General features: G+C 46.1%; 2 protein-coding genes across 3 annotated transcripts in view; one reads left to right on the top strand and one right to left on the bottom strand.

Moving 5' to 3' along the window:
• Abhd12b (abhydrolase domain containing 12B) overlaps positions 1 to 538 on the top strand; it is a 31,282-nt gene extending 30,744 nt beyond the window's left edge. For both annotated transcript variants that reach the window (XM_038335744.1, XM_038335743.1), the window contains 2 exons: positions 280 to 398; positions 511 to 538. In XM_038335744.1, the coding sequence (XP_038191672.1) occupies positions 280 to 398; positions 511 to 538 (147 nt within the window). The remainder of the gene's footprint in view (positions 1 to 279; positions 399 to 510) is intronic.
• Positions 539 to 1,178: 640 nt separating this feature from the next.
• Positions 1,179 to 14,450, bottom strand: part of Pygl (glycogen phosphorylase L) — a 29,907-nt gene continuing 16,635 nt past the window's right edge. The window contains exons 8-20 of the mRNA XM_038335742.2: positions 12,159 to 12,302; positions 11,644 to 11,736; positions 9,936 to 10,082; positions 9,479 to 9,642; positions 8,903 to 9,017; positions 8,121 to 8,222; positions 7,857 to 8,004; positions 7,660 to 7,718; positions 7,414 to 7,555; positions 5,960 to 6,167; positions 4,921 to 5,055; positions 4,469 to 4,535; positions 1,179 to 1,519 (exon numbers count right to left, since the gene is read on the bottom strand). Coding sequence (XP_038191670.1) covers positions 1,352 to 1,519; positions 4,469 to 4,535; positions 4,921 to 5,055; positions 5,960 to 6,167; positions 7,414 to 7,555; positions 7,660 to 7,718; positions 7,857 to 8,004; positions 8,121 to 8,222; positions 8,903 to 9,017; positions 9,479 to 9,642; positions 9,936 to 10,082; positions 11,644 to 11,736; positions 12,159 to 12,302 — 1,692 coding nt within the window. The 3' untranslated portion in view covers positions 1,179 to 1,351. The remainder of the gene's footprint in view (positions 1,520 to 4,468; positions 4,536 to 4,920; positions 5,056 to 5,959; positions 6,168 to 7,413; positions 7,556 to 7,659; positions 7,719 to 7,856; positions 8,005 to 8,120; positions 8,223 to 8,902; positions 9,018 to 9,478; positions 9,643 to 9,935; positions 10,083 to 11,643; positions 11,737 to 12,158; positions 12,303 to 14,450) is intronic.

Below are 14,450 nucleotides of genomic sequence, written 5' to 3'. Positions count from 1 at the left end.
TAAGGTTTGAGAGGAAGAATGGTTCATCAGTATTTTCTATTAGTCATGGGCATTCTGGTCCTCAGCTATAGAAACAGTCAGTGGAAGACCTGGGGGGCCCCTAGGGTCTGACTTGATGAGAGGCTCCCCAAGTTCCTTTCCCTTTCGGGAAGTCAGACTTGGAGATCTGTGGCTGGATCTCATCGCCTTTGACTAGATCTACGGCTGGGTCTCACGGCCTTTGACTAGACCGGTGGCTGGGTCTCACGGCCTCTGACTCTGTCCTTGCATCTCTCACAGCTCTATGAAATTGCACGCAGTGCCTACAGGAACAAAGAGAGGGTCAAAATGGTGGTCTTCCCTCCAGGCTTCCATCACAACCTTCTTTGTAAGAGCCCCTTGCTACTGAGAAGTGTGAGGTGAGAGCTACTCTTGCTAATTGCGACTCAATTAGCTGTGCTGCAATGGCTATCAGGGCAGGGCTGAGTTATTCATTCCAAATGTGAGCTGACCTAAGCCCTCTTTCTGCAGAGACTTCCTGAGCCAGCAGTGGGCATGAGGGCCAGGAGGAGTGGGAATCTCCAGAGAAGATGTGGTACAAATGTCACCTGAGCTGTGGTTTCTTTATGCAAAACTGCACTGGGTTACTGGGATGAGTCGAAGTCCTTGGTTCTTCCACAGGCCACCTGCCGTTTAAATAAAGAAAGCTACATGGGATGTTCTTTAGTTCATGCATCGTCGTCTGACTTGAGAATCAGCCAAATCCTCAATGTGAACAATCAGAATTTAATACGCTCTGATCTCATCTATAAATGTCTACTTTGGGGAATCTATGCATGTCATGGATCAGCTATAAATGTCCACAGTGGGGATATCTGAGTAAGGTGGCTGCCAGTGTAGGAATGCCAGTGTCTCCAGAGATGGGATGAGAAGGGACCATTGAGGGACCAGAAGGTGTTTCTTACCAGGCACTGAACCCGTGAGCCCCCTGAACTTGGCCTTTGCTCATCTTCAGAACTGTGAGCCTAACTTTAGGTTGTTTGTTAGTTATCCAGATTAGCACCTTCACAGCTTGAAGGGACACAGACAGCATCCTGGAGCTTGAACTCCGATGGTAGTGAAACTATTTTACCTTGGTTCCTTTAGATAGCAGTACACATTTCCAAGCGGTTTCCCAGCAATCCTAGCAGGCTGCTGACTGACAACTGGAATTCGACATTTTATTGTTCAGCTCCAATACAGCCATACATTTCCTTTCCCATTGCCAGAGGCACTTAACTAATTATTCAATAACAAAACAGAATTAACGAAGCTATAAAAATATTCAAGTTCAACAAGAAGTTACTCCTTTCCGAGAGGTATTCTACTACCACTACTCCCCATTGATCCCTCTGCTAGACTCGTTGGAGAGGGAAATCTTCAGATCCGAAGGCTCCATGTTCCAGATGTCCTTGGCGTATTCCTTAATTGTGCGGTCGCTGGAGAACTTCCCTGAGGCAGCTATGTTTTTGAGCACCATTGTGTTCCAGGCTTTCTGATTCTGTGAATAACATAAGCACATATAGTCCAGGTTCTGTGTGCCTGACACACTTTGACAAACATTAGGCCAAGCACACTTCACAGAGGAACACACGGGAACCAACTAGAATGACTTGTAACTGTATTTGCTCTGCTGACAGCTGGCTAGAGCAGACTATGCTTTCTTCATGCTCAGAGTGTATGTCCCTCAGGGATAAAAAAGTATTTTTCATTTTAAGGGAAACCATGGGTTTGGCATAGTGGTGGATGCTTGTAATCCCAGCCCTTAAGAGGCTCAGGTAAGAAGATCTTAAGCTCAAACCCACCTGGGCTAACTAGAAAGAGACTCTATCTCTCAAGAGAGAGTGAGAGAGAGAGTGAGGGAGGGAAACAGTATGAACATACACAGAGAGAAGGTGGGGAGTAAGAGGGGTAGGGAAGGGGAAGGAGAAAGGGGACAGAAAGGGGAGAGGGACAAAAAGAAGGGACAGAGATGAGGGAGGAGGGAGAAGAGAGGAGAGGGGGAGGGAGGGAGGGAGGGAGGGAGGGAGAGGGAGGAAGGGAGAGAGAGAGAGAATGAAAATTTATGGATGGAATTCTCTAATTGGTAATCTTACTAGGGTTCCAGTGTTTTCGCATGTAAGACATATTTTCCATGTGCTCTTATAAATGGAAAAACCTAGGAGGAGAGATGGCTCAGTGGTTAAGAGCACAGCACCTGTTACTCCTTTAGAGGACCTGAGTTCAGTTCCCAGCACCCCTGTTGAGTAGCTCATAACTGCCTCTAACTCCAGCTCCAAGGGATCCAGTTACCTCTCCTGGCCTCCATGGGCACCTGCACACACTTGGCATCCTCTCACAGAGACACACATAAATAAAATAAAACGAATCTTAAAAAATAAACGGAACAACTTCTCTTCCACCTAAAGGAGGAATAAGGGACTAATAATCACTATCTATGAGAGTACATTCAAAAATTTAAAAAAGAGGTTTAACCTAAGACTCAAGAAGTTTGAAAACCAGTGAACATTAGCTTGACTTGCCCATTTAGCTTCCCTTGTTCCTTTGGAAGGCCCCATTAGGTTGGTTCTAAATTCCCACAATTCCACTGGGGCTCAAAACAGGGTGAACTAAGGTTTTATTCTCAATCAAAAATATTTCAAAATTTTACTTTTTTTGGTAAAAGCATATAAAATATATTTAACTTATAGCTTCTTATTTTTTTTAAAGATCTCTGTGAGTTTATTGGAAGTGATTCGAATTAAAAAAATTAAAAAAATTAAACTATCATCAGACCCTAAGCTATGCCAAAATGAAGCATGACAGCTAATTCAGGCATAGAGACTTCTACATAAAAATAAAAACAAGCTGGGAGGTGGTGGCTCACACCTTTACTCCGAGCACCTGAGAGGCAGAGGCAGATGGATCTCTGTGAGTTCAAAGCCAGCCTGGTCTATAGAGTGAGTTCCAGGAAAGCCAGCACTATGCAAAGAAACTCTGTCTCGATAAAGCAAAATATAAAAATAAGAACAACCACTGAAATGGATAGCGGGCTTCTTAGCCATGCGGGTCACGTTTACTAACGCTCAGCAACGCAGTCACCGTCAAGAGCAGAGAGCTGGAATCTGCAATAGCGATCAGGCAGGAATGAACGAAATGTTGCGCTCCCAGTGGACAGTCTCTGGATCTGGGCTTAACTCTAACAGAAGACCCTCTGTGTCTAACCATCCTTGACCTCAGTCCTCGTCCTCGCTCATGATTTCCTTCCCTCTTCCAACTGAATTCTGTTTCTCCAGGCAGCTGTTTTCTTTCCCCTGAGTTCCTGGAGCTGCATGGGCTTTTTTCCCTCCATGTTCAGGAAGTGGTCAGTGAGTTACTTTGCGCCAGCACCGCTGCACTGTTCATAGCCACTGACTTGAACTTGGGTCTATTCACTGTTAGGAGATTCATCCGACTCAACCTAACGGATGAGGGCTGGCTGCAGGGCAGCGTAAGGTTTCCGGGGTCTCATCCTACAACCCCAGAGGGCTGTCTAGGGTGACTGTATGTGCTACTTGGCCTATCACCTGCCCTGAGAAAGGGTGGGAAAGGATGTCTGTGAAGCCTGCCTGGAGCCTCAACTCAGAGACTGCTCCTCAGGTACCCTTCTGTGCTTTCTCAAGACATGCCTGGAGGGTTATTTGACTGCATAACTGCACGTGGAGGCTTATTCATGGCTCTAGGTTTTGCTTATAATCACCTAGAACCCTCTCTTCTTCCTGTACTTCACATTCTAGCAATCTGGCCCCACCACAAGACTGATCTGGAAGTCTTTATCTTTCAGTTTTCGGAGAATACCAGGTCTCTTCTTATCCAACTAAATTGTGGCTTGGTCTTGTAATAATCTTGACACGTGTTTCAAATACGAATGGCATATTCTATCCATTGATGTGGCCGAAGGGTGAGTTGTCACCTGTATTTTAAACCAGCAGCCTTGGTGACTGTGATGTATAGTTCTGGTTAAGAAACCTGGGGTCATAGGCTGCTTGAGGGAAGAGGGGCCAAGCTCGGCAAGGAGAGGCCCCTCATACCTCTGAGGCCTGTATCCTGAGCTTCCGGGATAGGCCTGCAATATGGTAGGTGCTCAATGAATACAAATCCCTGGTGATTTTCTTTTTAAATTATGAAAAACTACAGCTGTTATTGAAGTTTCAAATTCCGACATCTGGAACAGCCCTCCCAGTGCATCTTGCAAACTGGAAAAAGTACAGATTTTGACCTCAACATCTGCAGAGTTCTCTCACCCACGCGATCTCTCCTCTTTTGTTTTGGTGGAGAAAGCTGTCAGACTCAGAGCCCTGTGTGTGCTAGGCAGGTGCTCCACTGAGCTTCCCTAGCTTTGACTGGTCAATGGGGCTCTGTTATTGAGAGTTCAAAAAAGGAAACAATTAATAAACCGTGGCAACCTATTTAAAACCCACCACATACTCACCATATACAGCTGACTGACTTTTTCTTGACACTTGACATAGGCTTCGTAGTCTGCAAAGACTTTAAATCTGTGTTTGTTTTTTGTATGTGGGAGGTTGGAAGAAAAACAGAATAAATTCATGAGCAGAGAGTCCACTTTAAATGCTTATTTGCTGATTGTTCAAGCATGCGTATCTTACCTACAAGAATAGTCACCATTTTGTGGTTCCCATATGTAAAAATGTCATCATGTGTATGTGTGTGAGAGCTTAACGTATCAGTGGAAAGAGAAAAAGAAATAAGATTTGAGTTTTCTTCTCAACACTTAACCATTTGTGGCGGATGCCCCGCCCCCAAGCTTATTGTAGCTAATCGGATCACAGGGTCTGTGCTAAATTCCGCTTGTGGTTGTTGCTACTTCGGAAAGTTTTAGTCCCCTTTTCATGCGTCAAGTCAGACCATGTAGGAACCCACCTGTCATGATAGAACAGCATGTTGACGATGTCTTTGAAGAGCTCAGGCTGAGCGGGAGAGAAGAAGCCATTGTCAATTTGGTCAATGGCCAGTTTCAGTTCCGGAAGGGCCTCATAATATTCTTTGGCCTTATACCTGTACCAAAGGGTGGGCGGATAAGGAAAGAAAAGGGTGTATCAGTGCGTGTGATGAGCGGCACACCAAATGCCTCATTCGCTGTCAGATACACAGAAACACCAGCATTTACACACATGGTTGTAGATTTCAACACGGGTATAATACTAGATCCTAATTTATCCCCTCCCAACTGGTTTGTTCCTTATAATCAAAAGCACTAAGAAGAGGAGATAATGGAAATTCTAGTCTAATCTGATAGAATAAAGTTTATTGTAAGTAGACTATGGCTCTAAATAGCATGGTGTGAGTGGAACTAGTTGCTTTCTTTGGACCCGTAAAGCTTTTGGATTCATGAAACTTGATGCTACCAAGGGAGACTTACTTCGAAGGGTCAGAAGGTGTATTTACCATCCTCTGAATTTCCTGGAGCTCCTTTGGGTTCTTGCTTGAACTCGGGTTAATAAACCCAACTACATATTAAATGAGAACAAGCACCGAGGCACATCTCTCTCTACGCTCTGCCATGTTTTGGTCCATCATCAGGAGACTTTAAAGGAGCACCAGGTACTGATTTAACTTACTGACAAAAACATTCAAGTAAATAGGCTTCCTTTTTTGATGAAAGCAAAAAAAAAAAAAAAAAAAAAAATTAGAGACAGGAAGCTGGGAGGCTGACTGAACCACTGTGGCTGGTAACCATGGCAACTTGCTCATGCATCTGCCCTGAGCATCCTTTAGTTACACTGGCTGGGTAACTAAGGGTAGCTGTGGTAAGGAGGGCCTGCCTCCTCATGGAGATGTACTGTCTCTACATCTCATGAGATCAGGCCTTAGTGGGATGCCTATATGAACGAGCAGAAAGCCTTTGGGGATAATATCCCTTCCTGGGGTGACCTCCTCAACAAGGGAGCGGCTCTCTCACCCTTTCTTGTCCAAAGCGGCCACATCATCTACCCTCATGCCAAAGATGAACAGGTTCTCCTCCCCAGCTTCCTCTGCCATTTCCACGTTGGCCCCGTCCATAGTCCCAATGGTCAGGGCCCCGTTGAGCATGAACTTCATGTTGCCCGTCCCGGAGGCTTCCGTGCCTGCAGTGGAAATCTGCTCCGACAGATCTGTGGCTGGAATGACTGTAAGCAGGCCAGGTCAATATGGTGATTCTGTCTCTCTGGGTCCTTAATTTTATGTGAACACTGATCTAGCTGGCATGTTGTGGACAGTGAGCATGTGTACATCCTGGTACCCCATCAGTGGTATAGAAGGATAGAGCTCACTTTCTCCTTGACCCAGGCAGTTACTATGCTTTTATGTGCCTGTGTGCTTACCACCCTTTCTTGGTCTACAAACTTTAGGAGTGTCTACCGGCTCTGAGCTATAAGCTGGACATTATCTTTCTCTCTTTCCTTCTCTCCATTTTTATTTCTTCTGCTTTATACAACATACTGCAACCTCTATTTCTTGACCCATACAATTCCTAGATCTTTCCTTAACTCTTCTTTTTGCAAGGGACTGAATTGTTCCATGTCTTCCCTTGCTCCTTCCGCCGACACTTCAGTGGAGGCGTTTTGTGCCTGGGACTAGACATTCAAGCTCTTTCCCCTTCAGCCTCATGTGCACCCAGATCAGATCTGCCTGAACCTCCATGTCCCTTCATCACAGCGGTCAAGCCCGAGGCTGCCTTATTTGAGAGTTTATTTGTGGATTAGATTTGTACTCATTTGTATTTTCAGGAGCCTGGCTCCTTTCTCTTTATGTAGAGGCATTTAAGGCAGTGACCCCACAGGTCCCCAAAATACCACAAAGAGAAAGTTGACTTTTACTTTGCTCAATCTGGGAAGTAGGTGACCACACAGTTGGCACTGGCTAGTGGGTGGTTTTTCTGCCGGTGATGAACTGTGAATAAAGAAAAGTCCCAGTGGCAAAGAAAGGGGCACTGGCTTCCTGCCTGCTTGTCCCTGTGTGGGAACTCTGTGTTTGACTCTGGAGCGCACATCTAAGCCTCGTGCTCCGGCAGCATCATGTCTGTCCTCATTTGCCGTCGTAGGAACAAATGACAGCCCTTCCTGCCCTGCAGTGATGAGAATCATCTGAGAGCCGGGGAGCTGCTGTTCTCTTGCAAAACCTGGGCTGGCAACTGAAGACCTTTCTTCCCCTTCGCAGGGGACCATGGCCAAGTTTCAGCATCTCCACCACGGCAGGCTCTCCAGTTGTAGGAACCAGGCACTTGCAAATGTGACTGTGTGGCAGCAACCTCATGGGTCACTCCGGTCACCTTAGAATGTTGCTAGCTTCCTGGAGTCGGCTGCCCCAGCTCTACCCTGAGCAAGCCCAGATTTTGTCCCTCGCTTCCCCCGTGCTTGGCAAGGAAGACATTACCTTTCTCGGCAAGAGAGACTCTGTAATTTTCCAAGAAGATGACTTTCAACTTGCTGCCGACCACGGGGTCGTTGTTCACCACTTCTGCCACGGAGGTGATCAGCTTTATGATCATTTTGGCCATGTGATATCCTGGGGCAGCCTTGGGGAAGAACAGCAGTGTGTGGAGACACAGTCTGATTGATGAAGAATGCAAGCAGCGAGACACTAGAGCCCTTAGGCCCCCCTGAGATTCAGCCAACTTACTTTGCCACCGATTATGACTGTCCTTGGCACAAATACCTTCTTAGGGTCTTTCTTGATGCCTTCAAATGATGGAGATATTTACAGATGAATGGTGTCCGCTGTGCAGGCACAGGGACCCACCTCAAGACTGCTGCTTCCACCCCCGAGAGGGATTATGGGGGACAGGGAGAGGGCAGGGGAGCTCCAGGAAAACTCACGATTGTACATGGTGATCACATGCAGACAGTTCAGGAGCTGCCGCTTGTACTCGTGGATCCGTTTCACATGGACGTCAAACATGGAGGATGGGTTGATCTTCACCTTGTACTCGTTTTCCAGGAACTGGGAGAACTTCATCTTATTTTCCTGTGGAGAGTGGGCAGGCCAGAGCTTTCTCAGACAGAAACCGTGGCTGTCTGCTGGAGCTCACACCCTCAACTCCAAGGTGAGGGCAGAAATCCTCGGCTGGCCCGCGGTCTCACCTGCTTCACTTTGGCTATCTCCCGGAGGAAGATGTCGTCACTCACGAAGCTGTGAAGCTTCGTTAGCTGGCTCAGGTCTTTCACGTAGTCCTCTCCGATTTTCTATCAATTTAAAGGAAAAGGCGATACAGATACTATCTTAATTTGAGCTGGTAATCACGCCCACCACAGCGGTTTTTGCCAGTGTAGATGACTCTCATGCCAGCGGTCCACACGATGGCTTGTTTCCCTCACGAAAGAAGGTAGACCGTCTATGTGGGGAGAACTTTAAATATAAGAACTTCACATACAAAGATGACCGAGAGCCCAGGTTCTGTTACGTTTCTGACCTTGGTTGTCCCTGTTCCATCTGTGGATCACGTAGACACTGTTGGTCATCATATCTATGCAATCGGTGCAGCCCTTGTTCAAAATAGAGGAATTTCAAGATGGGGGCTGAAGGGATGACTCAGTGGTTAAGAGCAGCCCCTACAACTCTTGCAAGGAACCTGAGTTTGGTTGCCAGCACCCATACGGGGAGGCTCACAACAGGCTGTAATGTCAGCTTTAGGAGACATGACCCCCCCTATTCTGGCCTGCAAGGGCATCTGCATCACGGGCATATACTCTTCACAGAAACAGAACTAAAAATAAAATTAAACAAACAAAAAGAGATGGTCTTGCACAAAAGCATGAGCCATGTATTCAGAAGCCAGCCCTGCACATGTAGGATGGGTGACATCCCTGTGCCCTCACGTGTCGACCCCACCTCCATCAGCCTCCCCCTCAGCGCCTTCTTCTACCTCTGCTATCAGGTCAGCCAGTCCTGGGTTGCAGAGTAAGAGCCAGCGCCTCGGGGTGATCCCGTTGGTCTTATTCTGGAACTTGTCTGGTTCTAGCTCACTGAAGTCCTTGAATCTGCAGATGGAAGAGACAAACCGCTGGCTTGGGCTGAAATGGGCAGCAGAATCCTGCTGGTTGGGTAGAGTTCAGAGGTGCGCTCACGAAGCTAAGTGGAGGGGAGGGGAGGACTTGGCAGCAGCTACGGCTGTCATTTTAAGCATTTGAAATAGAAGAGATTCATTTGCAATTCAAATCAATTGCCCCAAATCTAGCCACCTCCATCTGACTTCCTGGCTGTGACAGATAGACCAAGTTTTCCAGCAGAATAGTTCACGGTTGCTCTTACATCTAGAATTAGGGTGGTACAGAGAAAGTATTTTTGTCTTTCTTTTTAAGGAAACAACTCTCTATCTACAAGACAATATTTGAAAACATTTCCCAGGCCCCTTCTCATCCAGAAGCTCAACTGGTGATTAGCACCATCGTATCCATGGATCTGGGTTAGACCTGCAGCTCCAGGATTGTCTGTCACTTACACTTGGGTCTTCACGATGTCCGAGTGGATCTTTGCAACGCCATTCACTGCATGGCAGCCCACGATGCACAGATGGGCCATGTTGATCCTTTTGCCCCCTTCCTCTTCGATTAGAGACATCCTCCGCATGCGGTCGATGTCTTTAGGAAACAAGGCCACGATTCTCTAGCCAAAGAAAGACACAGAGCTTGCTGGCCACTCGGGTTTTAAAGTGGCCCAGCCTCTCACGCCCCCAAGCAAAATCTCTGTTGGAGGGAGAAGAGACAGAGAGCCGAGGTGGTGGCTGTGGAGATGCCAGCCCTCCATTTTACACCGCAAATGCACGGTTTAACAGAGCCCCACTCAGACTTGAGAGCTTCCATCAATAAAGTCCGCGTTTAGGAAGGGAGAACTCTGTGACCCAGGACACGTTACAGCCGCGTTCTCCTGAGGGGTAAGCGTCTTTTGAAACAACTTACATCTAAATGCTTCTGATTGATCTCATAAATGATCTGCAGGTGTCGAGGCAGCAGCTTCTCCACCAGTTCCACCGGCCAGCGCTCCAGGGCCTCCGGGAGCACTGTGTGGTTGGTATAGGCGAAGGTTTTCTTGGTGATCTCCCAGGCCTGCAGGAGAAGAGGGTCGGTTCCTGTGCCTTCAGTGCACACTCCCACAGCACGTCTCAGTGCTCGCTGTGCCACAAGTGTTTCTGTGCACAGTCAGGCACACTCAATTCCACAGAGACCTCAAATGGTTCAGGTAGCAGAATTATACTTTATTTTTTTTTTTTCAGGGAAAGAAAATTTTATAAGACTATAATAAGAAGAAATTAGCATTCTGATCAGTCCTCTCCATGATCACAACATGTCTTTTATTTATTAAATACTAAATAGTCAAAGTTGGGGATTAAAACTTTAAGTAACATTTAGCAAACACATAGCAGGTTTAAAATTCTGCATTTTAAAAGTATATTAAAATGTTCCCAAGCTGGGTATGTGGCTCAGTCATTAACACGTTGGCTACTCAAGCATGAGAACCCATGTTTGAACCCCGGCATTCACAGAACTAACAAAAGCATGGGACATGGCTCAGTCATTAATGCACTGGCTACTCAAGCATGAGAACCCGTGTTTGAACCCCAGCATTCACAGAAACAAAAGCACGGGAAGGCAGAGACAGGAGGATCCCTGGGCTCACCGAACAACCTCCTAGCCTAGTTGATGAGTCCCAGCCTAAGGTGAGACTGTCTCAAAAAACAAGGTGAACGAAGCTGTAGAGTATTATTTTAAAATGTTACATTTGTTTACACTGTGGAGCATTTGTTTAACAATGTAAAGATGTGCTGCTTTTGTTTATGCTGCCTTTGCTTAACTCTGTGAAGCTGAGATTCTTCCTGTCTAAAACACCTGATGGTCTAGTAAAGCGCTGAACCGCCAATAGCGAGGCAGGAGAGAGGATAGGCAGGACTGGCAGGCAGAGAGGATAAATAGAAGGAAAAACCTGGAAAAGGGTAGAGCGAGAAAGATCACGAAGTGAGAAAAGGAACCAGCAACCCAGCCACACAGCCAGCCAAGGAGAAAGAAGTAAAGAAAGGCATACAGAAGCAGAGAAAGGTAAAAGCCTAGGGGCAAAAGGCAGTCGGAATAATTTAAGTTAGAAAAGCTGGCTAGAAACAAGCTGAGCTAAGGTCTGGCATTTTATAAGGAAGAATATGCCTCCATGAGTGATTTATTTGGGAGCTGGGTGGTGGGGCCCCCAAAAGAGCTGGGAGTGAAAAGAGTAAACAGTACAAAACAGCAGCAACAGGATGACCCTGGAGAAACAACACCCAAGTTGTCCCTTAGCCTCCACGGGGAGATAAACCCCACCCATACACCTACAAATGTTGACTCCCAAAGCTGTGGGGGGGGGGGCGCTTTTAGTTAGCTGTCTTCTCGCCTAGAAACAAAATATGGTCAACACAACATAATCCATACTGCAGCTCCTGCTGTGCTGGTAGCTGTTTAGTTTGTAGTTTTGTTCCCTGTGGAATGCTGAGGAGGGGACACACTGGTATGGGGCAAACCGTACCCTTCAAATGTGGGACTCGAGCAACAGAAGCTTATTTTGAACAGAAGAAACAAAGGAGCTTTTCAGGAGCCCCTCAACCCAGATATTCTGAAAGGTTTAATGATAAAGATGCCATACCTTGGACCAGGGCAGTTTTTCAATATCCACAAAAATTCTCATCAGCTCAGGGATGGCGAGCGCAGGGTGTGTGTCATTCAGCTGGATGGCTACCTGAGAAGAGACAAGACATCGGTGTGAAGGTGAATGACAGCACAGGGTCTGGCTTCCTGTCCTCACCAACATCTGGAGGCAGTGCTAAGGGTCCCGACTCTTTTGGGGGGGGGTCGCATATCAGATATCCTGCATACCAGATATTTACATTATAATTCATAACAGTAGCAAAATCGCAGTTGTGAAGTAGCACCAAAGTAATATTAAGGGTGGGGGTCACCACAACACGAGGAACTGTATTAAAGGGGCGCAGCATCAGGAAGGTTGAGAACCACCAACTGACTGAACAAAACTCCCGCTTCCTGGGAAACATCTGAATGAAACATGGACTCTGCCTGCCCAACTTTCTGACCACTGGGAGAGATAACTGATGGAAGTCCTCCGTGGTGAGCCTCGCCTATGGCCGCGGTCTGATCATTCACCTGATCTGGGAAGGCGTCGAACACGGTTCCCACACCATCCTTGGAGCCAAACTTGGAGGCCTTGAAACGTCGGATGACATCCTGCAGGGTCGCAGCCACCACAAAGTACTCCTGCTTCAGCCTCAGCTCCTTCCCTTCAAAAAACTTCAAGGCAGGGAAAACGAGTCAGAGTGGGTCGCAGTGGAGCCGTGACCAAAATGTGACCAGTCTCCCCTGCCTAGGGGACATTAAGGCACCGAGAGAAGCCAGGGCGAATGATGAAGTATTCACCTTTGCTTCCCTGAAAATTGTTCAAATGACAGCAAGGGCTCTTGGAAGGGTGTTCAGATAGAAGATAAAGAGGCTAGGAGAGACAACAGGAGCACTTATAAACTTGATATAGTTTTCTTTAAAAGTCTATTTTTGTTTTTAATTTGATGCCTGTTCCCAGGAGGTCTGGGAGAATGTATACTACAAGAAACGGTGAACCAACCCAGAACTGAAAGATAGGAACCTAGAAACAATGACCTTCATGGGAGGCCCTCTGAACGATGGGGAGTGACAGGAACTGACATCTGGCAAACAGCAAGTAGAGAGCCCAGCGAGGACTATGGTGAGAGAATGGGGGGGAGGTAAACACGTCTGTGATGGGGGAGTGGATTGAGAATACGAGGCTTATGCTTGTCTTCAGTAGTGTGTGTGTGTGTGTGTGTGTGGGGTCAAACAAACACTTGTGGGCATGGACAAATCATAAAGTAGTAATAACTTCATGGAAATGGATGACTGCTTGCCTTTCCAAACATGTCTTTCCAAACGTTTATGTTTGATAAATATAGAAGAAATTGCATTTAGTCAGTAAATTTGTCTGGGATAATAGTAACAATGAGATTTTCTAGACGGTACTTATATTTTTTTTAACTTTCTTTGTTTCATATGATTTAATTTTTTTCTAATGGTACAATTTACAATGAAGGAATTACTGTAAAAATAATAAAAAAAACCCACCATGACTCTGCCTACTTATGATAAAAATCAAGTATCTATTAATCTAGAGAACTGTTCAAGTCCTAACAATGAAACTATTAATTAAACATAATCTCTGTCTTTAGTAGTGGGGAGATGGAAGTGAGAACAATTTCTTTAAAATTTTTAATGGTGCCATATTTTGGAAATCTGGATAGTCTAGTAATTCTTTATTTGAGTCCTAAAGATGAGTCAGAGTAGTTCTCAGAGGTGCTCGATGGGGGTGGGGGGAAACATGGTAGTCAGTTCAGTGCCCCAGGACCCTTGCTGCTGGGCAAGGTCCCGGGAGAGGAGTCAGAGCACCGCGACCGATTTGGGAGGATGTCAGGCATCCTCAGACTCCCTGTCCACCCTGCATGTGATCAGGAGCCTCTCATGGCCTAAGCAGGGCACATAGCTCACTAGGAGCAGCGTGAGAAAAGCAGCAAGATTCTTGGAAGAAAGGCTGAAGTCAGGACGTGGACTATGGTCCTATTTAGGAAGAAAAATGAATTTGTTCTTTATAACCATAGCACAAAAAATAATGTTTTGATCCCACTCTGAAAAAAACAAAGCAATACCAAGAGAGTATCCTGAGGGCTACTTTAACCCAAAAGTCCTGTTTTCTTTTTTCTTTTTTTTTTTTAAATCTCAAACTAACTTAACACATCATGCTGATTAATATAGATGAGTATTTCCAGGTCAAGTCAGGTTTGGTTCTCACAGAAGGTAGCCCCTTCCAGTTACAGAATACTGAAGGCCTGGGGTTGGCTGGCAGGAGACTGCAGACTTGGAAAATTCTGATTCTGCCCATCAAAGGCAACAATTTTTTGCACTTGGGCTTAGTGACTTTTCTGAAATGTGCAACAGGTCCGTGTCTTTTTCCCAAAGGGAAAACCACATCTCATTAGGTTCCTGAAAATGTTGCAACAAATCCATCTACTCCTTCCATCCCTCTCAGAGTCCATGGTTTATCAGCAAGTCAACATCCAGCCTAAACTGCATCCTGGTCCCCAGAGTCCCTGGTCTCTACCACCACTGGGAAACAGAGTACTAATCTGGTTGCATCTGAAATTACTTTCAGGAAGAATCATTACATCTACAAGACATGATTTTAACCATAAAGAAGTTGGAGTTACAGATGCATAAATCAACCAAAAATCTGTGGTGGTCACTGCAGATCAAGTTCCGTACACCAAACACACGCTAAGTTGTTACGCCGGTCGCACTGGTACACGTCTGTAATCCCAGTCCTAGCAGGCAAAGGCAAGAGGACCCTAGAGAGTTCAAGCCTAGACTAGTTTACTTAGA

The sequence above is a fragment of the Arvicola amphibius genome, chromosome 7, assembly GCF_903992535.2.
Source record: "Arvicola amphibius chromosome 7, mArvAmp1.2, whole genome shotgun sequence".
Taxonomy (NCBI): domain Eukaryota; kingdom Metazoa; phylum Chordata; class Mammalia; order Rodentia; family Cricetidae; genus Arvicola; species Arvicola amphibius.
This window is presented reverse-complemented; position numbering and strand designations above follow the sequence as displayed.